This window comes from Benincasa hispida, chromosome 5 (genome assembly GCF_027475165.1).
Source record: "Benincasa hispida cultivar pf3 chromosome 5, pf3_genome.v1.1, whole genome shotgun sequence".
In the NCBI taxonomy this organism is placed as follows: domain Eukaryota; kingdom Viridiplantae; phylum Streptophyta; class Magnoliopsida; order Cucurbitales; family Cucurbitaceae; genus Benincasa; species Benincasa hispida.
The window spans coordinates 49147992-49172858 of record NC_143482.1 but is presented as its reverse complement, the minus strand read 5'-3'; the positions used below and the strand labels follow the sequence as shown (position 1 = coordinate 49172858).

General features: G+C 34.6%; 2 protein-coding genes across 2 annotated transcripts; one reads left to right on the top strand and one right to left on the bottom strand.

The window, feature by feature from the left end:
• The first annotated feature begins 2496 nt into the window (after window positions 1-2496).
• On the top strand, window positions 2497-5772 carry LOC120078702 (ras-related protein Rab7). Its single transcript, XM_039032998.2, has 7 exons — window positions 2497-2805; window positions 3327-3353; window positions 3512-3611; window positions 4110-4256; window positions 4394-4474; window positions 4591-4736; window positions 5387-5772. Exons 1-7 carry the CDS (start codon window positions 2753-2755, stop codon window positions 5451-5453), a joined length of 621 nt encoding a protein of 206 aa, XP_038888926.1. The 5' UTR covers window positions 2497-2752; the 3' UTR covers window positions 5454-5772.
• Window positions 5773-6599: 827 nt separating this feature from the next.
• Window positions 6600-16214, bottom strand: CHB3 (DNA-binding family protein). The gene is made up of 7 exons (XM_039031910.2): window positions 15510-16214; window positions 13927-14447; window positions 12895-13530; window positions 11854-12020; window positions 11062-11780; window positions 7252-7439; window positions 6600-7155 (listed from the first exon to the last, which is right to left on the bottom strand). Exons 1-7 carry the CDS (start codon window positions 15973-15975, stop codon window positions 6775-6777), a joined length of 3078 nt encoding a protein of 1025 aa, XP_038887838.1. The 5' UTR covers window positions 15976-16214; the 3' UTR covers window positions 6600-6774.
• Between the last annotated feature and the right edge of the window lie 8653 nt (window positions 16215-24867).

Here is a 24867-nt window from a genome sequence, read left to right as displayed (position 1 = left end):
GACCACCTTCATAGGCAAGAGTTCACAACTCAATCAAGATTCAGGACATGTCACCTATGATCATCCTAGTGAAATGTAAGTCTCTATTATGAACGGTGTTATATAATGAGACTGGTCATTTCGTGGTCCAGTTTTATACAAAATTCTTTGTATAGAACACCCCCACTCACATGTCTTTACATGAATGATCTGAACCAAATCATTTGTAGCAGTTTACAACAATTGTAACATCTACATAACGGTTTATATTCGTAGTGTCATCGGGATATGGTATCCAATCTTATCCATCTACTACAGACCATTTAGGTTATCACTTAAACATGATTCACCTATGTCTCTACATACATGTTTAAGTTATAGACGATTACCTTGTATTTGGTTTTATAGGTTTATGCTACTACATGATAATAAAACATCTCATATTTTATTAAATAAATAAATTATTTGTACATTACAATTACAAACTAGAGGACCCAAGAGATTTAGGGCATCAACCCCAACAATAATATGTATTAATATACCCACATTTGATAACAAAGGCCCCCATGGATCGTTGGTAACTTTGCACAATGGTAAATGCGCCTCTCTTTTGAACCCCCATGACGTAATTTTTGGTACTTTTTTGTGTGATTTAAATTGTAGTAGGAATGTAGCTGCGTGAAAAATTTATTAAATTCTAAATATAAAATAAAAGAGTGTGGAGAGTACCTATTGCTTGAAGATCAAAATAAATCACTAATTAAATTCTAAATATAAAATAAAATAAATAAAAATATAAAATACGTGGTCTCAACAATATTCTATTGAATCGCTAACATTTACTTTTGGTTTCTACATAGTTTTTATATTCAAATTACTTGTATATATATAATATATTTAGAGTTAAAACTACAAGAGAACTTATTTGTCACTCATTATTTTATCCCATAGACTTTTCTAAAGGGATTGAATCCTCAATATAAGTGAAAGCAAAATCAATTGATAAATGATTGTCTTATAGTATATATTGAGGCAAATTTATTGGATAAACTAGATAATAAAGTTATCATAATTCGATTTCAAATCATGAAAACTTGTAAAGGACAGTTGTCGTGTATCAAATCAGTTAACATATAACTCGATTAATATTGTTTTACATTTCTTCATAAACTATTTTCAATTACATTTATATATATAGTGCCCCCTTATATAAAGTTTCTGGCTCCGCTACTGGACATAATGGCAGTGGGTTGTCCAGTGTCACGATCATGCTTGTCTAGGGCATGTTGCCTATGGCCGCATGTCTGTCTCCACCTCTTTTTACCATGCTTTCATCCTAAGTATTTCATTTTGCTAGTTAGTTTACTTTCTATGTACTTTTCTTAGTGTATGACCACTCGCCTGTTTTCACATGCAAGGGTGACAAATGTCTTTATGTTCAGAATGCACTATGTGAGGGTATGACTAGTTGTTTTATCTTCACATCTAAGAGTTGTATGCTATAAAGCGTTGTTGACCCTTTTATTGCTTTCTAGCTGTACAACTAATCTTCATTGCTCAATCATGCTTTCAAATGTTTGCGAAAACCTTTTTCTCTAAATCCATTTTCTAAAACATTTTCTCAAGAACGAGAGTAGAGATTACGAGAAACACCCATTGTGCTATCGACTATTCAAATTTGGATCGGTTGACTTGTTCGAGGGTGAAAACAAATACCACACAATCGCCTCGAGACTCTTATGAGAGTGCAATTGTGACACCCGGCTCGCAAATAAGTATGTATTTGTTTATATGTTTTATATCAATCAAAATAATCATCTCGTATGTAATAAAATTTGCAACTTTACTTTTTTTATAGGTACAACTTTGTGCTAAAGATGGGAATATATCGACAAAAACTCTATGGAGCTTCATCAATTGAGGTCAGTCATCTTCTTCATCTATAACTTCTTTGAACAAATTTGGATTTAAAACAAACATTATTGTTACACTCTAGACAAGAAACACAAGCTCAATTTTATTGACAAATCTTTAGAGTCTTTTCTTTTCCACTCTCAACAACACTTCGCATCTGATTATTAACTCCCTTTAGGATAAAAAAAAAACTCAAAATATAATCTTAATTTGTGATTGTGTTTATTTGTTTCTGAATTATCTAGTATATCTCGAATTTAAAAAATATTTTTTAAAGAAAAATTTAAAAATATCTCATAAATCTCTATACATTTTAGAATATATTTTTTTAACATAAACAAATTATAATAAATATTTAATTTTCAATGTGGTGCTTAATAGATTCCTAATATGTTAAAAATTTTTATAAATTAATTAATTTGTAGATACAAATTTTAATTTTTATGCCTAACAAAACCATAAATTTTCCTAATATATTTGTAGATTTTTAAAAATATCAGATAGGTCAACGATTTAAATATAAAATTGGAAATTTAGAACCCTCGGCTTAAAATTTAAAATTTAAACACTTTATAAAATATTTTGAAATTTTAAACACCAGATAAACATAATAATGATAATAATAATTAAGAAAAAAAAAGGTGGAAGGAGTAGACATATAATTTGGGTAAAATAAAAAAAATGGACAAATGAATTGGAAATATTCATAGTTTTCCCATTCACAGATCACTCCAGCTTGGCTTCGTCTTCTGATCAGAGAGAGAGAGACCAGAAACCTCTCTCCTTCATCAATTCTCTGTCTCTCTCTCTCGTTCTCTTTCGATTTTCAACCGATTGAATTGATCCTTATTCTCGTACGATGCCTTCCCGCAGAAGGACCCTTTTGAAGGTCATCATCCTAGGGGATAGCGGGTGAGAAATCACTGTTCTTCTCTTTTTTCTTTTCCAATTTTGCTTCTGGAGTTATTGGGTTTTCTCTTTAATACTCAACGGATCGACCCAGATCGTTACTTCTTGAACTTAGGGAATTTTCTTTTGTGGGTTCTCAAATTTGCTGGCCTTTGATCTGGAGGGGATTCAAATGGGGTTTTAAGATTGAAGATTTTGTGTGCTTGGATTTTAGATTGTTTGATGCTTTGAGGTTTTTTTCTTGCTTCTTTTTAGTGATTGGTTCTTATTCTTTTGTTGGGAGCACTTGCTTTGCGTCTTAAATTCCATTTTTGGCCTCTATTGGTTTACTTTTTGGAAAGTGACTTTTGTCTTGTTTGGTTGATAGTACTTGAAAAAAATTTGAGATGGAGGAGTTTGTTTTTGAGTTCGTTGGGTTGTTATTGAAGGTTGTAATCTGGGGAACTGACATGTTTGGATCAGTTTGTTGTGTAACTTGTATCTTTGCTATATGGTAATTTGAAGTTTGTCATTGAATTTTGCAGGGTTGGGAAGACCTCTTTGATGAACCAGTATCCTGCTTAATTGTTGAATTAACAATGTTATAGTGCACCATTTGCCATTGAAGATACTGATTCGAGAGTTTCTCTTTTTGTACCAATTCTTCTATTTTTATAGAGTAACAGTTTTCTTGATTCTCTGTGTGGTTTACTTTAACTTTGAAAAACAGATATGTGAATAAGAAGTTTAGTAATCAATACAAGGCCACCATTGGAGCTGATTTTTTGACTAAGGAGGTGCAATTCGAAGATAGACTTTTCACTTTGCAGGTTGGTGATGGGGAGATTTCAATTTGGTTATGTACCTGTTTATTTTATTAATATAATTAGGCGAATCGTGTTAAATTGGATGTGATAAAAAAAAAGTGCACAAAAATGCCCAAGCAGTTCACCTCAATCTACTTTGTTGTGTTTCTGACTTGCATTATTTGGAAACTCAAACCATATAGTTTCCTTATGCTTGGTCTATTATAGGGAAAATGTTATGAACTTAATCAATCCATCTGGGAAAATACATATTTCTTGGATGGTCTTTTGAAAATGATAGTTGTGTGTTAATCATTTATGATTAGCAAGACCTTGCCCATGGAGGTTGCTTCACATGTAATGGACTCAGTTGAACCGTGAATCTGAGATCCTATTTAATGACATACATCCCTTTGAGCCCGTGACTTATTACCTGGAGATTTAATATAAACCCATGAAGCCAACAAGTACATCCCATTACTCAATGGCTAGAAATATAATCTGTTACTTTATGCCTTGCAGATATGGGATACAGCAGGCCAGGAACGATTCCAAAGTCTTGGTGTTGCTTTTTACCGAGGTGCTGATTGCTGCGTTCTGGTGTATGATGTCAATTCAATGAAATCATTTGACAACCTTAACAACTGGCGGGAAGAATTCCTTATCCAGGTTCTGTTATCTATGTTTATGGATTATAATCTTGTTACCATAAAGCCATTTGCAGAAGAATTCCAATAAGTTAAAAAGGAAAAAAAAAAAATACTGAACTTCTTTTGATGCTTTTGCTTTGGCATAACCATCTGCAGGCAAGCCCTTCCGATCCGGAGAATTTTCCCTTTGTTGTTTTAGGAAATAAAGTTGATGTTGATGGTGGAAACAGTAGGGTTGTAAGTATTGCCTAAATTTCAATATTGTATAATTTTCTCTTTCTACATTCAAAAGATAGTAAACTGATATATATATATATATATATATATATTTTTTTTTTTCCTGGATACTTCAGGTTTCAGAGAAAAAGGCACGAGCTTGGTGTGCATCCAAAGGAAATATCCCATACTTTGAAACTTCTGCCAAAGAAGGCATTAACGTAGAAGAAGCCTTCCAATGCATTGCGAAAAATGCCCTCAAGAGTGGGGAAGAGGAAGAAATGTAAGTTCACAAGCCAAACCAAATATTATTAAGAATATATAATTAATTGTTTGTTATTGAGCATAACTCAATTGGTTTAAGCATATAATCTTGATCAAGAGATCAAAGGCTTGAATCCCCCAACCCCACTTATTGTTAAAAACTAAAAAAGGAATTAACTCAGTCTTAGAACCCTTTCTTTTCTCAATTATTTGTTGTTATGTACATAAAATATGAAGCAACTGTTAGCTACATTATCATGCTGTTCACCAAGCAATTACTTCTCAGCTACCTTATCTGTACCAACTCGACTTGATCAGGGTTCGGTTGGGGATATTTCGCCTATTGTTGTTTCCAAGGTTGGCGTGCTGTGTTGAACGTAGAAGTGCAGCATGTGTGCAGGATCCTGAATCCATCCTCTACCTTATAGCAAATGAGACAACTAATTATAGTTTACCTCTAGCTATGGTAGTTAGTGGTTTTTAACCTGAGGCTATGGATATGTAGAATCTAGTTCTTCCTAAATGGTTGCATTTCCTAATTGCTATTTTTCAAAATTCTATAACCTCCTTTATTTCAATCTTCTTTCTATCAATACTTCATTGATTTTCTACTCCTAACTTTCTCTTTCACAAAAACTTTGCTGATTGATGATTGCCATGGTACTGCAGATACTTACCCGACACCATTGACGTTGGGAGCAACAATCAGCCAAGATCATCTGGATGTGAATGCTGAATTTAATACACTGAGTCATCTCTTATTCTATTTCATTGTCCAGTAAAGCAAAAGTCTTTTATAAAGGTCGTACAGACTCGGGCATTTCGCGCGTTCCTATTTGTACATTTTGGCTTTGCCTTCGAACGAGTCCTGTTATCAATTCAGTTGTGTTTGGTCTTGCAAGTTGTGTTTACTGTCTTAGGTTATATTCATTATCCGTCTGGTGTTTTGACTCTGTGCCTGAGCGAGCCTCATTTGTTGATGACAATCAGTTTGTCGCATAAGTTTATGTAATTCTTCTCCTTAGTGAAGTTTTTAATGATTCTTGTTTATTTCATAGGATTTTGGTTCTTCTGTTTATGCTTTGAATCTTGCTCCTTCATATTTTAAATCTGCAGCCAGAATTGTTTATGCCAAGGTCCCAATTTTTTTTTCTTAAACAAGAAACGAACTTCTTCATTAAGGTAATGATATGAGACTAGTGTTTAAAATACAACAAGATATAAACAAAACAAAACTTTAAGTTCAGGAAAGTACACCTGGTTATTTCAACTAGGTTGACACACTTTCATAGCACCCTCATCACTCTCCACGAGAACAATATAAACAAAAATATAATTGAAAATCAAAACATGGTCTAAACACTAAGGGTCCATCTAATACAAAGTGATATAATCAGGAATATAATTCAAACATCCAAATGAGAATAAGAAACTTAAAAAGACCAACTCTAAACCAAACGAATCTGCATGGTAGAAGAACAGTGTATAAGTAGAGGGCAGCAACTTAAAAGTCCGGAGTTATGAAGGTTCACCAATTGAAACATATCTTGAATTGAGTAATTTACAAGAGCCTTGGATAGAGAACACCATTTTAAATGTCTTGAAACGAGAAAACCAAGGAGTTTCTTTACCATAGAAATCCTTTGATATGTCAGGGTATTAATTTTAGCTATGTTAAATTAATGTCGATTTGGAGATAGAAGTTATAGAAAAAAAAAACCAAACAAATGAAATGTCATTGAACCACACATATCATTGAACCCAAAAAAAAACATATCTCCCGAAAGCGTTCTACTATATAAAATGAAATGTCCAATTGAAAACCACTTAAGTGATGGTAAGAATTTGAAGAGACGGAAGGCTGGTCAGAATACAAAGGGAGTGTTATAAAGTCAGGCAAGCTAAATTAGATTCTTTTTCCTTCCAAATTTTAAAAGGTTCCTAGTTGATTCAAAATATAATACAACATTAAAATCAAATAGGTTACAAAGTAAACTGAAGTGTGAATTCTACTGTATTAAAATGGTTGCAATCTCAACCTGCAAACTAATATTGATTTACTTGGTCCCAACAGAAGAAAGTGTGTCCTGATTTGCAGGGCGAAATGAATTCCCAGAAATTGTTGTACTGGTGGTTGCGTATTGGGGGTTAGGGTTAGTAGCAGCCATACCCGACGGTCCCGAAGTCGGTGGCCTTTGGGGCATCATGCCCATTGGAGGCCTTGGGGCTGAGTTTGCAAAGTTCATGGCCATTCTGTTTGCTGGTAATGTTGGTGCCACACCTCGTGATGATGAAGCTGGTAGACCGAGTCGAGCGGCAATTATCTGCGCTCGTTCCTGGAAAAGCCTTTGCTTTGATCTGTCTAGTTGCTCCCTCACTCTCATTGTCACATTATCCATCTCATTGAAGAATGCTAACTTGCTTTCCAATTTATGCAGCTACAAAAAGAGGGCAGTTTTAAGTTTTGTTTAAAATATTTTTCAGAAGTGAATAGGGAACAATGGTTGGGAAGGAACTGACTTCAATCGAGGTACCTGTTTTTCAATTAATATCATGGCGAGTTGACGGATTTGGTCCTCTTCCTGGTTAGCCAGAATTTTTGCCTTCACTGCTGCTGCTGACAGTGTTGTAACCGCAGCACGCTTCAGCTTATCAACTTTTTCCTCTTTTTTACTTGTACTATTGGAGTTTTCTTCTTTATTGTCCTTGCTTTGATTATCATCTGTTAATAAGAACAAAGAGGGGTACGATAAAAAATGCACTTTTGTATACTTGCCGAGCGTAATAAATCAAACAAGATTCGTGATTGCGCTGTGTTCTACAATCCTAAAAGTTCAGAAAATCAAGCATGATTGTAAGCCACAAAATGGTAAAAGAGTGTTTCCCACACATTTAAAGATTCAGCACTCATCAGATCAAGCATGGTTTGCAATGTGTGGCACATAAATCCTCTAAAAAAAGGAAAAAGAAATCCTCTAAAAAAAAACGGAGGCAAGAAATCCTCTAAAAAAAGGAAAAAGAAAGAAAACCACAAGAATTTATACCATCTTGGTCACAAAAGACCAAGCGTGATTTCAATGTCCAAATACTTTGTTCTCCATATAATCTTATAAAGACAATTCCCAAGACCGATCACCTAAAAAATTTTTCACTCTACCAAAACTCTCTTTCGTGGGAAGTAGATAGACGCCTGTTGAAGTCTCCACCTGATATCTTTAAAAGATCGATCTTGATAGTCTCCCAGTACTCTTAAACATGGTCATCAAGTCTGAACCGGGCACCTTACAGCCATAAAAACCTAAACACTATTTGCTTGATCTCCTAAAGAGTAAAGGGCCTTTCCAAACTACTCTTTATACTACTTATAGGCCGCCATTATACCGATCCACAAAGAGCCTAAAAACTTGGGGTGGTGCAACAAGAGGGAAAAAAACTGACCAACTCTCTTTCCACTGCCTGTCACTTAAATAGTTACTCCATTTTTTTTAAAAGAAACAAGAAGATTGATTTCCAAATGAGGAGAACAAAAAGGGCCGGGGTAGAGGGCACCCAAAAAAAAAACACAGTGAGAGCCTTCCAATCACTAACAATCATTCACAGGTTGTAGTTACAAAAGAATTTCGTATCAAAGAAATCCACCCAGACATTGTATTATGTACAAGATTTAAAAAAAAAAAAAAAAAAGAAAAAAGAAAAACCTTATCTTCAAAGGAGCACATATTACTTTCCTTCCAAATGTGCCACAAAAGAGTTCTAAAGGCACATCTTCCAACACTCTTGGCTTTCGCACGAGTATCTTCCATTAAGCCGATCAACAGAGGAAAAAAGAAATTCCCAAGTTACCAGCCATGTAATTCCATTATCTAGAGGTAAAGTCACAATGGACGAGCGGGTGATTAAGGGTTTCCTCCGTATTCAAACACATCCATGATCCATCCTGCAACTCAAAAGTGAGAGGGACCACCTCCTAAACTTTCAGTTAATCCATCATTATTAACAATAGACAGTTTTGTTTTGTATCTCGCAATTCTATGAAAGAAATGTTACGATCCTTCCATCCCACGAAGCTCTTGATTTCTAACTCCAACTTGTTTCCTCTTCTGCACAAGTTACTCGTACACACTCAGATACTTCCCTACTCTGTCAACTTAGGCTATTACTTTCTTCAAGAGAATTAAGTCCTTTATGCCTTTAAAACTTTCTCGTTCAGTTGGGAATATTTCCAGTAGGATGTATATGGGATTGTGCGATTATAATTGTGGGTATTGGTTGGTTTGTGAGACTTGTATTCAGGGTGGTTTCTAGAATTCTGTTGTTTCAGTTTTGGAGATCTCTTTAGCAACTATTGTTACTCTTGTTTCTGTTTTGAGGTAAAAAAAAGGGACCTCTCACTTTCCTCCGACGTCACTCAACCACCCCTGAGAAATAAACTGCTATCACATTTTAAATCTAGGACACAACGGTCCCAGACTCCCAACTGATGTGCACCAAGAAGAAAGTGAAATAGGTCAAGTAATCAGAAGCGATCCTGGGATAGATTGCATAAACCCATGAAACAAAAATTCTTACCCACCATTCGGATGCAGCAAACTGTAATGCAATTCATGATGAGCCATGCAAAAATTCTTATTGATAAGCGAGGGATCCAATAAGTCACCCATGACTCATCAACGGAAGTATTGCCTAGGTAGATCTAGAGAATCTGCCTTCATCGGACTCTTCAGTGGGGAGCCATGTCAAATCATAATCCCTGACTAAACACCAGCACTAAGTGCACAGACCAAGCCGACCTCCTAGCTCCTCCTAGAAACAATCCCTCTCCCTATACCTGGAAGGACCATAATTACATTTATGGAAGTGAATTAATATATTCTATGATCCATGGCTCTCAAGCTAGGAAGGTTGCAAGTTGCATACAACGAACATGCCTCCAGAAAAACGATCTTTCTAAATGCTATGAATGGTTTCCCATGAACACTCAAATGATTTGCTTCTTGAATGATAAACAAGGCATGCTTATCTTGAGATAATTTCCCTAAAAGTCTGAAGTTAACATTCCTCCCTAAACATGAATTTGAAGAAAGATTTGTAAAAAAAATAAAAAAAATAAAAAAAATTGATGACTCAAAAAAAAAAAAAAAACGGCAATCAAATACCTCGAATTTAAAAGAGATGGAATAAATAACTAGTGGAGAAAAGTTCATGAAAATGGCTAACTACTTGCGCATAAGTTTTTCTTGAGATTCAACAGAAGATCCATTGTTTCTGATCAATTAATTAATCCATTTCTCACTCTTCCTTCCACTTGGAAAGATTTGAGTTAACTTCCTGTGTTTGAACCATTAACACTTTAACATTTTGTTTGGACAATTCTTCTCTGATATGCAACCTTTCCAACTCTGCTTTTAATTCAAGCGCCTTTTTCTCTTCACACCTTGGACCCTTAAATTCACACACATTTTTTCCCCCACCGTACAACGTTTGTCTTCTATGTCACCCGTACACTTGTTTATTCAGTTCCACAATTCATTACCACATCAAGTTGAAGGAATGTCCAATCAAACCACAAAAATCTTGCCAACCTTACTCCTGAGTAGAGTATTAAAAGAAGGGTACGAATTAACAACTAGCTAAAGCCCATTTTAGATTTGAACTAACAACTATAGCACAATGATCAAACTCGGTTCTCTTCCGTTCATGACTTGTCTAATTTGAAGGAACAAATCTTCCTATTGGCAGGCAGATAAAAATCCTTTCTACTTTTATTTTAATTTTTAATTTTTTTTATAGGAAACGATAAAGGATGGAATTAATCACAAAAAGTCAAACAGAAAAGTCTAAGGGGTATGGGAATATTTATTATTTAAAATATTTTAATTTTTAATTCAACCAAACATTTGGAGATGATGGATTTGAACCTCCAGGCCTCAACCAATTGAGAAACTCAGATTACTGAGGCAGGAGATCAGGTAGATAGAGATCTATCATACCTGTAATGAACAAGATTTTCTCTTGAAATTAGACCAAATGAATTTGGCATTAAGACATTGGACATCCCAAGTTCAGAATTCATAGGAAACTTAATAAAAGTTCTACATTCCTTTTGCAGTTCTTGATGATCCTTTTTTTTGTTTTTTCCTTTCCAGAAACACGCTTCACAGTATATGAGGAAGTTCCTAAAACCAAATCAAAATCAACATTATTCAATAGGAAATAACTAGTATTCCCCATCCTCTAGACCGTGCAAGCTTAGAAAAGCCTTAAACCATTTCTTCACAAAATTGAAAAACGTAACCTGAACTGATGGGAGGTCCAAAAATACAAAATTATAACACGAGACATACCTGCTCCTCTTTCGACAACTGAATTTGGTTCGACTGGTTGTGGTGTCGCAATCACTGCTGAGGACAAAGAATCAGAGACCTTGGTTGCTCCATGGTCAACCACAGATTTCGATGTTTCAGTTTGTCCAGGTTCATTCTTATCGTGAGAATCAGACAACATAGCTACATTGTAAGAGGCTTCTTTCACAGAATTAGCAGAAATTATTACTTGAGGCTCGTTCCCGGATGGTAAACGATTTGTCTCATCATCTAATTCTTTTGTAGTTTTGGCAGAACGAGATGGAACTTGTTTCTGAATCTCAGAACTTTCAGCATGCTGCGAATCTGACATATGTACATCCTTTGGTGACAACGTAGATTGAGATGGCTTTTCAACAGGAGTTCCTTCTCCCACCTTTTCAACTGGATTTGATGACAATTTTGATTCTAAATTTTTAGATTCCTTCACAATGCCTGTTTTTTCATCCTTAGGCAATTCTGGTTCTCCTAATTTTTTCAAATTACTTGTATCTGAACCATGATTGATAACTGGATTGTGTTCTCCAATAGCATCTGAAGAATTTCCATTCTCCGTTGTTTCCTTTATCACAGATTCTCCACTTTTGTTATTACTGTTATTAGTTGATAAGGCTCTGTCATCTAAGAGCGAAGTAGAATTGTCTTCCCTCTGTTTCGCACACTGTTCTTTATCATTTTTCTGAGCTTCCACGTCGTCAATGCTGCAAAAGAATCAGTGGGATCAAAGAATAGAAACAAACTGAAAAAAACATGTCAAGTCTCAACCTCAAGTACCTCTCTGAATTAACTTGTGCCTTCTTGTCATCCGGTGGATCTTCTAAAATAAAGCAGTGCCTTGTAGCCAGTTCTAAACTCGGAGATTTTTGAGATATGCTTTTCAAAGAAAAACGGGCTGATGCACTGGCAACATCTGGTCCAACTAAGCGTGCAAGGAATGCAGCCTGAAACGCAAATATTTAAACAGTTAAACAATCAGGAATGGAATTTATGACTTGAAGGAGTGCTAATTCCGGGAAGGAGACAGAGTACAGGCTTCAGAATTTCTGCTCCACCTATGAATACGATAAGCACGATAATAACTAAACTAAAGGTAATCCTCAGCAATGACAGAAGCGGATGAATGAGAACTTGTAACTGCCAAAACTTGGTTCATGTACAAACACAGATGACAAAGCAAAATTCTAGAATGCTAAGGCAGGTTCAAGATAAACCTTCGTTTTCTAGTGTAGAGAATTTGAATTGAACATATAAGAAGAAAAGGGAAGAGATAGCAAGAATCTAGAATCAATAAAGTTGACATACACCTCCGAGCAAAATAGTAAAGTTCATACAAAGTGAACCTCAAATTTTTCCTTTGCAGTGCACACGTGGTCATCCTATAGGCTAACAAAAACTAAGATGCCTGCCGGCTGCCATATCATCCAAAAGATCCATCACGTAAAACATTGACTTACAAAAATTGAAGAAAATTCCAGAAACCAAGTTCAATAGAAAGGAGGAACCAATTTAAGTGATGACGCTTAAGTTTTGGTTTGCTGCACAAATCTCAATAGTGGTTTTCTTTTAGATGTTTCTTTTAATGGAAAGCAAGGAACTTCAAAATCATGAAACTTAATCCTAACCTCATTCAGAGCAACAATGAAATTACCATATATCGATCTGAGAAAATTACAAAGGACAAATGAAAAATCTACTATAGTTGGTTTGAGATGTACCAGCAAAAAATTAAAATAAAATAAAATAATCGAGATCAACCAAAAAAGATTAGGACACCTACCTATTTCATTGGTTCTTATATTCTAAATTTCCACTTACCAGTGCCATGACAGGGTTCCCTACATCAGCAAATGAAAGTGAATGCTCAGGTGTTAATATATAACCAATGGCTTCAAATGCCTCCCTCAAAGCATTCAAGGCAATGTCTTCAGAAACCTTCTGGTCACCATCTTCTGATTTAGAGTTATCTAAGGAAGCTTTTCCTTCAACATCCTCTGATTTTGAGTTATCCTGCCCAACTTTTACCTCACCTGTATCTTCCTTGCTCGCACTTTCTACATTTGAAGCCTCTTTTCCAGTAGCCTTATTATCCATTGATTCAGTGATATCAGAAGGAACTGATGAATCATTTTCAATTAAAGGTGGAACAATAGTTTCTTTTGCACTGACTTCAACATTGCCTTCATATTCAAGAAAGGTATCCTCAATTGGCATTTGAATGAAGTGCAATATACATTGGGCTTTTGTTTTGGTGGCCACATGTTCTGCAATCTCATTCCAGTTTTCCTTATAAAGCTCTAAAGCCTCAAGGAGGAGGAGAGTTTCCTGATCTGTCCACTTACCTCCACTAGCACCAGGAACCTCAGCAGACTCCATGAGAATAAAATCTGATGAAGACATATCAGAATCAAATTTCCCATTGTTAAAGCACTCCGAACATAAATCAAAATCTGCCTGTCAAAGATGAATATTATTAGTTGATACGTATTTGCATATATATATAACTTTTACTTACGAGACAACTCATGAAATTTAATGTCATGACATTGCATCCATGTGATTCTGAAATTGGAGTTTGATATTTTAACAATGAATTGTTTAAGGAAGGCATTTTGAATTGAAAACCAACCTGCTCCTGAGTTCTGTGTGGTGTCTGAGACACAAAGATTCTTTTTGTAATTCAAGATTCGAAAGGCTGATACTCATTAGTGTTTTATGGGAAGGGGCCTTCTCATCCCCTTTCCCTCGGGCTGTTCCTTGCTTGATAATAAAATTCCTTTGTTTCTCATTTTTTTTAAAAAAAACAAACAAAAAATAAATAAATAAAATAAAAACAAAAGGTAAACCAACCTGCTTCTGGCAGTGGTAACGTTTCCGAGAGCAATCAGCAGAGCATGAGTTGCAGTGGTACTCAACAGATGGACCCTCAGGCCTCACCATCTCTTCAGAAATTGCAGATTCTCGAAGCAATCTAGGTGGAGCTGCAGTGGTAGCATTAATCTTTGGAACAATAGATGGGCAGGATTCTAATGTTTCAAAGTGAAACAACTTCTCAACCAAAGAGTCCTTTTGATTTTCATTGTCAGCATCATTTGTTGAAATTGAATCTGCGGCTAGGAAAGGGTGAAAATTAATCAAACCCCAATGGTCTAGAAACTCCATCACCTCCTGTCTAGCATCTAGTTCTCCAATTTCCAGCTCTGATAAAGCTTTTGATTCAATCTGCGTACTAGGATTTGCATGGAATTTTTTCATAATCCAATTGCGTATCTCAATATAAATATTAGGACTTCGAGTCCCAGCCTTTCCACTGAAAAAGGTAGGCATTGTGCTTTCCTCAATCGGGTGGACTTTTGTCCATGAAAACCAACCTGAAAACAAAGATCAAGCAATAATCAACGAACTTGTGGATCTCTCATTCTCTCTTTACTAGTGAAAGAAAGAAAGCCTTAGATTAAGCTTGTTTCAGGATCCAGAAAGGAAGAAAGGAAATTTTGTCAAGCATGGAAGAATTAAACTTATTGCATGGCTGGTAATTCTAAGGTAGCACTTGACCAACCAGGTAAGTTCTCCCATTACATGTTCTAGATAATTAAGAAGCTGCAAGAGACAAACCATGCACAAGAAATAGAAGGCCAAAAGAAAGGAAAACGGAAAATACTGCTTGAGACTCCCTCTCCAGGCCCATCAAGAAATTCTGTCTATGTACTTGTCCAATCCAAGACAGCAGAAATCTTTCAAATAATTTCACATATCAGAGGGTTATCCACAAGGTAATTTGCTCAATTTGAAACTCTCAACTCCCGCACAAGTAAACTAATGAAAACTAATGCACCATTAAATAAGAATCGAAGTACTGTAAAGCAGGTCTAATTAGGCTGCCACCGTTTCAGAAATGACTAATGGCCATATCTTGAGGTTAATGCAAAAATGCATTGGACTTCCATGAAACTGAGGCAAACACAATGTGTCATTGAATTACAAAATAAAATCACGCATTCATAACAAAATATTAATAATAATTCGAGAGTTTTTCTGTCAAGGTACTTAAACACCAGACCCCCAACCCTGAATTTTCTCCTCTACTCCAAGCGACATGATATACTTTCATGCATTCATCAGAAGTAGCGTGGCTTCTGAAACCATAATATAATTTTGACACTAATAGGTTTTCTACGAAATGAGGAATGCAACAAACCCAACACAAATGAGCAATGAAGTTATGAAAGGTGCCTAATTGCCAGTTGCTTAAACAATCCTTCTTCGCAATTCACCCGAAAACTATTAAATTTCAGAAAGCTTAAATTTGTCCCACTTTCTTGCTTCAAAATTTCCCCTAATACTCCCTTATCTCAACATGGAGGTCATTTCCACAAACCCCGACAACAATTGGCACCAATCAGGATCTCGCAAACGAGTAAACCGAAACTCACCACAATGATTCGGAACAACATGAACATTTGCACCTCGAGATTTAATAACTTCGAAATCAGTTTCGAAAGACGCCTCCAAATTCGCCAATCTACTCGCCTTGTTCAATTCCTCCGCTGCAGCGACCAACGCATCTCCACGCTGAACTTCGGAATGAAATAAAGAGCCCTCCGCCTTAACTGATCCGGCAGCAAAACCTCCAGCCGCGTTAGCGGATGCTGCTCCAGCGCCATTGTTAGGGCCAAGTCGAGCTCTGGTGAAGGGGCCGCTATGATTTGGAGGATGCGAAAGCGCAGATTTGTCGCGAGTAACGCGTTTCGAGGGCCCGGATGAGGAGTTAGAGCCACTAAGAGCGCTGGCCTTTCGCTTATGAGCTCCAGCACGACGGCGAGAAGAAGGCGGCTCCGATGAAGGAGAATCGGTAGTATTGGCCGGTAAATTTCCAGAATCGCGGCGCTTCTCCTCCATGTGAGGACTTGGTTGGAGGTTGCTGGATTCAGTGGAAGAAGAAGATGATAGTGTTTGCTATTGAGAACTCCATTGTTGGTGATTATATTGTTATTGGCAGACCCAACTTTGTTGCTTCCATGATGCATTGAACTCACCATTCCAATTTTTGCTTCCAAAAAGGAGGGGAAAATCAAAATCCTATTTTTTTTTTTTTTTTTTTTTTTTACAAACATCATTTGAGGTTGAGTATTATTATTAGGTTAAAAAACATGGATTTTCAAACATAAAAAAAATAAATAAGGAAACTATTTACATCAAATAGCAAAATTTTAATAATTTTTATAGAAATTGATACATATGGATAGAATTCTATGAGTGTATAGAAATTGATAGAAATCTATCCCTAAACATTCGTAGAAGTTTTTTTTTTTTACTATTTCGGTAAATAGTTTGATATTTTTTCCATCCGTAAAAATTTTCCTTAAAAAACATATTTGATACTTTAATACAATTTACGTATTTAACTCTAGTTTGTAATATTTTGGTTCTTATACTTCACAATTTGTAACAATTTAGTCCTTAAAATTTACCATTCGTAACAATTTAGTCCTTATTGAGAAAATATTATAAATATTTAATAAATTTTCTTATACATGTAGATTGTCAAGTTGATCGAAAATCCTTTTATTTTTCATAATAGGGTTACAATGGAAGTTTAAGGACCAAATCATTACGAACTAAAACTCAAAGATTAAGTTGTTTTTTTTCTTAGAACAAAAGACTAAATTGTTACTTTTACGAAGATTAAGGAATTAAAAATATTTTCTAACCAATAAGGTTACTATTATTCATATCGAGATGGACTATGAAATAAAAATTTGAATGAATTCTTTGGTTGTTGATTGAGTAATCCTCATATTAGTAGGCTCATATATGTTTTAGTTAGTCAATTATGTTTAAAGAATTTGGACTAAATTATATGAAACATTCTTGAACTTTATGTTAGGTCTCAATAATATCCTAAGCTAAACTTTAAAAGTTCTATGTTAACATTTAAAATTTGAATTTGCTTAAAAATAACTCTTTAATCTAGTTTTTTGTTAAAATGGAGACGGGACATGAGAGTAGCTTCTAAAATAGTCATGCATGTGGCATAGGTGCAAACAAGTTAATGACCCACTTATAAAAAATAAATGAAAACTAACATTCTGTTTACGTCAAAACACACTTACTATTTTTTTTATAGTATCACATTAAGGACGTTTTTCCTATTGTGACATAGTCGTAGCCCTAACCCAATAGTAATGTCTATTGTGATTTTCATTTTTCTCATTCTTTTGCTAGTCTGCCTTACGACTGTCCTCCCACCATGATAATTAAGTATAGCCCTATTGCGATTTTAAAAAAGACTGCATTTTTTAAAATTAAACATAATCTCGAAAGACTCATTTTTTCGTAATTTTGACCGTTGTGCTTGTACGCATTTCTTCTTCTTATTCTCTCTGGATTTAATAATCGTCTTCACCCAATCTTCTCCAACAATCATTGTCTTTGAATATCTCTTTCACTATGGTGGGTATTTCGACTTCCAATTGTTTGATTCCATTTTTCTATTCGACATATATTTTTTTGGTCTAGTTTGTATCCGTTTTTCAATAAAAATTAGATTTTCCATTAATAAGACATGCATCAATGTAATGTTGTGCGAAATCGTGTGTCCTCTAAAATGGTTGTTGTCAGACATTTTCAGTATCTTATGTACGATTGTATGGGCATAGTTAGTTGTTTCATGTTTCTTCTGATGAAGGTAATATAAGGTGGTTCTCGCGATGGTTAAATTTAGGTTCAATATTACACTAGGAGGGTACCCGCTCAGCTGGTTGGTGAAAAGGTGAGAAAAATGAAAATCACTATAGACATTGTCATCGAATAGAACTACAACCAATTTGCAACGGAAAGGACATTCCTAACATGATATTATATAAAATATAATAAATGCGCTTTGATGTAAGAAAAAAGTTAGTTTTCGTTTGTTTTTTAGAAGTGGGTCATTAATTGTTAGGACGCCTAAGAGAGGGTCGGTACAAAAATCTCCATAACTTCTCTATTAAAATGGGGATGGAAAAATGTATGTGGTGATTAGTTGAAAAATAAAGGTAACATGTGTGACGAACTTTGGTGGCGAGTTGTAAACAAGTTAAAAGGGTTTTAATTACATTTAGGTCCATGATTAAAGAGGAAAGCATATTTATGAAGTAGAGGTTTTGGTCGAAATGGCTTGGGAAGCCACATATTGTGAGACAAATAATGTGTGATGGGAGTAAATTTCATATAACATTTTCTTCTATGAAAACTTGAACATGAGAAAAGTTGGAAGAGAGAACAATAAAAAAGAAAGAGTTGCATGAAATGAATAATAGAACAAAACGTTACAAGAACGAATGCCAATTAAGGAAGGGTAAAAATAATTAGCAAAACGAGAAGATTTGGAAGAATAAGTTATCGTCGATAAAACAATATTTTCACGTATCTGATTTCGAGACGTTGTTGCTGTTGAAGATGAAGGAATTCAATCCCTTAACGAAAGCATGCAGTGCCAGTGTTGATCAATTTCAAAAACTCAAAAATAACGAGAACAGGATAAACAATTAATTATACAATATGCCTTTTGAGGAGAAAAAGGAAAGAAAAGAAGTAGACTTTTCTTTATGTAATTCTTCTCTACAAAGTCACAACATCCTCGAACTTCTCTGCATGAATTTTTTCCTCTCGAACTCAACGTTCAACAGGAACATGGGACACCACCAACAGGAAACCTTGCTATTCTCAGACAAGGAATTAGATTACGGGATCTATTTTGTATTCTGAAAGAGGAAGAGAATAGCAAAGAATTTTTTAGAGAAAGTACGCTCTGGAGAGAATTTTGTATTTCTCACTTCAATAACCCTAAGAGGAAAAAAAATATCATGAGAGGGGATAACTTCCCTTCACTCTAACAATTGCTCCCTTGTAGAATTATTTTAATAAATATAATATTATTTAATTTAAATTCAATTAAGATAAAATTCTAAATTCAAATTTAATTAAATAAATAAAAGAAAAATTCTTATAAATTGAAAAATTCAAAAAATATTTACACTTTATAGCAAAAAATTCCAGAAGTACCTGTAAATAATTTTAAATATTTTTTTATATTTAAAAAGATCCCTAAATAAAATTAATCAATCTTATTAATTAATTATAAAATTAAATAAATATAATAATTGAGAAATCTCATTAAGTAATTATAAATCCAATTAAATACCACATATAATTAAACATACATTTAAATCATATACAAATCTTTAACTCTCACTTTACTTATAGTTTTAACATGAATCTTATCCATATTAATTTTAACTTACAGTTTTAATATAAATCTCATTCATATTAATTTTAATCTATAGTATTTATATAAATTCTATTAATATGATTTATATTTGAATCTTATTCAAATATATTACTCTCATTAATTATATAGTATTAATTATAAATTATATTTATAATTAACTATATATTATAATGTATAAACATACACTATACTTAATCATATTAATATAAATTATACCTTTATTTTCCTTAAATTATTTGAACAATTCAAATTATTCCAAAATCATTTATTCTTTGTTTTATCCTTAGTGAGCTAGCAAAAAAACCTAATGGACCTACAGATTAGAAGCTCTAATGATAGGAGATTAATTGATTAAACTCTTTAATTAAATTAATCAACATCCATTAACGGTAGGTCACTTCACTAAAGACCAATAGCTGCACCCTTCATACTGTAGATATATTTCTGTGTCCATAGATATAACCAATCAACAACAAATCGACCATTCACGAATCGCTGATAACTACAGCTAGGTCAAATGATCGTTTTACCCTTTAGTTACATCTAACTCCTTAAGTACCATAGATCCCTATAATGAATAAATAATTTATAGTCCAACTATAAACAAGTCCTCCTCAGGCCAGTGAGAGGGGGAGACCTCATTGTTCAAGACCCGAAATCATCTATTAAGGGAGCAATTCATGCACTTACCCTAAAGATGGGAAGGAGTGAATTCCATCTTTTGTAGCTATGTTCCTAGCTCCCTACTCGGACAAATCTCCAAAATGGTAGGCTTATTAAGTTGGCGAATCTAGCCACTCTCACTCATACAGATCAAAGGATTTCCCTCATAGACAGGAGTTCATAGTTTACTCAAGATTAAGGTCAAGTCACCTATGTTCATCCTATGAAATGTTAATCTCTTCAATTAACGACATTAAAAAGAGAGACTAATCATTTTGCGGTCCATGATCGAGCTCGAAAATGCGTCTAGTTGCCACATTTCCAAGGATCAAATAAATTTATAACTTCAATATAACAACCTACACTAACACATAGTATAGATGGCAAGAAAGGGATCATCCTTAGAGAATCTAATGATTGTTTAGCTTCATTTTGAATTTGAGTGGTAACTGGGATGGGGTTTTTGTAAAGAAATTAATAAAATTGTGCAAGAATGTAAAAGTAGGAATATAAATGCGTAGTTGAAAAATGGAAAACTCGATTTTCTTTATTGATCTAGTTTAGTTAGGTTTCCTCTTAATTTTTCTTAGTAATCATAGGCATTTAACAAAATCAAGATTCTTGCTAGTTATTCACTTAGTCTATACACCCTAAAAGCATAGGAATGTATAACCTAATTTCTTGATTAAACAATTTATCAAACCTAAATGACTCAATTAATAAGAATCGATAGCAACCTAATCAATTATTCATTTGCATTAAGAAAGAGAATTTTTTTTTACTAAAATTGGACTAGTAATTCGGAAAGCCTAGGTTACTAGCCCAATTGTTCTTGAATTACTAATCATGCATAATTGTGAACAAGATTAATCCCAATAACCTAAATTCACACATTTTCACTTTTTAGTTGTGGTTGCCCTAAGAAATTAAGCACATAGACATATTATTATAATTTCTAGCATTCATTGAATAAAAGAAAATTGGCCAAAAATTCTTAAATCCAATGCATAGAAATTATTTCACATTCAAGAATTGATTTAAGCAAGAGTTTATTACATAAATTTAAGAAATTACATGAAAGATTATAGAAAAATCGGCCTTGTACCAAGAAAATTAAGAATCCAACCTAAACTAAACTAGATTACTTACCTTAATGTTGCATCTCCATCAAGATTTGATTAAAGAATAGCATGGATGCATCAAAGATAAGGAAAGAATTCTAGAAAAAGTGCAAAAGGGTAAGAAATGTTGCCACTTCCTCTAAACATTTTCATAGCGGTTCGACCTCTGGAACCAAACATGCCTTCTTTCTCTGGCACTAAGAAATGGAAGAAAAAGAAGGATGATAAGAAGAATAAACCTAACCAAGTTGCAACCCACAAGGGCAAGAAAAAAGACCAAGCTTGCAAAAGGAAATTGTTTCCATTCCAATCAGAAGAGGCACTGAAAACTGAATTGCCCTAAGTATTTGGCAGAGAAGAAGAAGGCAAATAAGGTAAATGTGATTTACTAGTTTTGAAAACTTATTTAGTGGAGAACGATGATTTGGCCTTAATAGTTGATTTAGGGGTCACTAATCACGTTTGTTTTTCTTTTCAGGTAATTAGTTCCTGATGGCAGCTTGGGACTGTTGAGATGACCATGCGGGTTGGGACTGAGCATGTCATCTCAACAGTTGCAGTGAGAGGCATCAAATTACTTTTACAGAAATCATATTTGTTATTGAACAATGTTTATGTAGTTCTTGGTTTGAAAAGGAACTTTCTGTAAAATTTTTGCTTGAACAAAATTATTCCATCAACTTTACTGTAAATAAAGTGTTTATTTCTAAAGATGGTGTTAATGTTTGTTCTACAAATTTAGAAAGTAATTTGTATGTAATAAGATCGTCAACATCCAAAACACTTCTAAATACTGAAATGTTTAAAATTGCAACAACTCCTCAACATAAGAGACAATAGATTTCTCCTTTAAAAAATGCCCATTTTTAGCATCTAAGATTAGGTCACATAAATCTCAATAGGATTGAGAAGTTGGTTAAAAGTGAACTTGTAAGCGAGTTAGAAGATAACTCTTTACTTGTATGTGAGTCATGCCTTGAAGACAAGATGACAAAAAGATCTTTTACTGGAAAAAGTTATAGAGTCAAAGAGCCCTTAAAAATTGTACATTCATGAGACCTTGGTGATTCGATGAATGTTAAGGCAAGAAGACGGTATGAATATTTTATCTCTATTATAGATAATTATTCAAGATATGGGTATCTTTACCTAATGCAACACAAGTCTGAAGCTCTTGAAAAGTTCATAAAGTATAAGACTAAAGTTGAGAATGAAGGAAATCAAAAAATGAGGATTTCCATGAGTAGCGAAAGGATCGTTCCAAATTCCATTCGAATTGAACATAAACAATTATAGTACAAGAACGGAAACTAACAGGTCATGCATAAAAAGAAATTACAACATGCTAACAAGAGTATCAAGGGATAGAGTATGCATACCTTTGAAGAAACATTCTTCAAACTCCCTCGATCAATCTCCAATGCATCCAAGAATAGCAACTCTTGAACACAACGACTGAAACAACACGATCACTAGCACGACACAACGAATGGCCTCCACGAAACCAATCGAGTCACACTCGATTCACGAAGTGAGTGAGGACACCACCAAAATGGTTACCTTGGTATTCTCGATGTGAGAATCCAGGAGTTGTGGGCTTTGTATGATCTTGACTTGAGGAAGAGACTAGAGGACAATGATCATGTAGATGATCGTGTAAGTGGGAGATAAGAAGCGTCTATCATATAAACGATGTGCCTGATCGTGTAGTAAATGGTAGCCTATCGTATAGACTTAGCCACACGATCGTTTATCTATGATCAACTGAAAGACTATTGTATAGTCAAAGCTGCACGATCGTTTAGTCACTGAACACTATCGCTTAGTGAAACACTTTCACTTGATAGCTTAATTCGTGAGTTACTTTCCGAATGAGGCAACTACCAATTTTAGGAAAACCATTTTCCTTTTTGTCTCACGGTTACCATAAAACCACCAATAACCTCCCACTCAATCGGTTATTAGAGAAAAAGAAATTAATTATCATATAATTAATATATTATAAATGAATATGTAACCAACTTACCATATTATATTTATAACCTATATTTTAATATTTCATTTCATGAAACATATAAATCATAGTTTTTTTTCTATTTGATGCTACTTAACGTAAATCATATTTACATTAATCCTCCACTTGATGTATCTCATACATCACACCAATTATATCATATAATCGAATTTCCTCATGTTAATTTGAACACTTCAAACTAACTCTAAGAACTGATTCTTAACTTGAATCCATTGAGCTACCAAGGGGACCTTATGAACCTATAGCCTGAAGCTCCAACAATATGTGAATAACTGACTAAACTCTTTAGTCACGGAATCCACCATCCGTTAACTTTCAAACACTCCACTAAAGACCAACAGTTGCACTTTTCTCACTATAGATATATTTATGTATCCATATCAATCAATCAACAGGGCAAAAACCCTTCACAGATCGCTCGTAAGTACAGCTGGGCTGATTTATCGTTTTGCCCTTGTAGTTACATCTAACTCCTTAAGTACTACTGATTCCTTTAATGAACAATAAGTCATAGTCCTACTATGACTGGGTCTTCTCTTCCAAAGAGAGAATGTAGCCACTATGTTCAAGACTCGGAATCAGCCCTTAAGGGAGCAATCTATCTACTTATCCTATTTCGGGGAAGGAGTGAATTTGTCTTATGTAACTGAGTTCCTAGCTCCTCAATTAGACAAATCCCCAAAAAGGTAGACTTGTTGAGTTGGTAATCTGGCCACTCTCACCCATACTAATCAAAGGATCGGCCTCATAGGCAGGAGTTCTCAAAGCACTCAGGATTAAGGTCATGTCACCTATGGTCGTTTAAGTGAGATGTAAGTCTCAAGTATCAACGGCGTGATATAAAGAGACTAATTATCTCGTGGTCCAGTCTTATACAAACTCTTTGTATAAGACACCCCCGCTTGCATGTTTCTACATGAATGGTCAGGATCAGACCATCTGTAGTAGTTCACAACACTTGTAAACCTCTACAAAGCGGGCCGTATCCGTAGTGTCACCAGGATAAGGTATCCCTCCTTTATCCTTATATTACAGACCTTTTTAAGTTATTACTTAAAGCATGATCCATTTGTATATCTCATATACATGCTTAAGTTTACATACAATAACCACGGATCTTTGTTTATTGGATATGAGTAAATGCAAATAAAATAACTCTTATTTTATTAATAACAATGTGTACAAAGTTTACAAACTACGAGACTCTGGGAGAATTAAGACACCAATCCCAACAATCTTCCATTTGTCCTAATGCCTCGGGAGACTATTGTACAATACATGAAAAAACAAGTACAATATACAATAAACTAGGGCATACTTTATACCCCAGTATCATCCTTCATTTGCCCTAGACAAGATGCCGCATGTCCTGTAGACCTAGACTCTTTAGATGACCTTCGAACACTTTAGCCGTGAGAGCCTTTGTAAATGGATCAACAACATTGTGCTCCAGTGCGATGTTCATGACTATCACATCACCACGATGTTCATGACTATCACATCACCACGATGCACAATCTCCCTGATCAAATTATATTTCCGTTCTATATACTCGTCTCTACGATGACTCTGAGGTTCCTTGAATTTGCCACAACCCTACTGTTATCACAATAGAGAGTGATCGACAAAGACATATTTGGAACAACTTCAAAATCTGCAAGGAATTTCCTCAAAAAAACAACCTCCTTTACAGCTTCATG

Coding starts and splice junctions, on each gene's coding strand:
- LOC120078702 (XM_039032998.2), top strand. CDS start 2,753: ATGCCTTCCCGCAGAAGGACCCTTTTGAAGGTCATCATCCTAGGGGAT. Junction 4,257..4,393: donor GGGAAGAATTCCTTATCCAG/GTTCTGTTATCT, acceptor AACCATCTGCAG/GCAAGCCCTTCCGATCCGGA. Junction 4,475..4,590: donor ATGGTGGAAACAGTAGGGTT/GTAAGTATTGCC, acceptor TGGATACTTCAG/GTTTCAGAGAAAAAGGCACG.
- CHB3 (XM_039031910.2), bottom strand. CDS start 15,975: ATGGAGGAGAAGCGCCGCGATTCTGGAAATTTACCGGCCAATACTACC. Junction 12,021..12,894: donor GGAACCCTGTCATGGCACTG/GTAAGTGGAAAT, acceptor TTTGCGTTTCAG/GCTGCATTCCTTGCACGCTT. Junction 7,440..11,061: donor AGTTGTCGAAAGAGGAGCAG/GTATGTCTCGTG, acceptor TCTTATTAACAG/ATGATAATCAAAGCAAGGAC.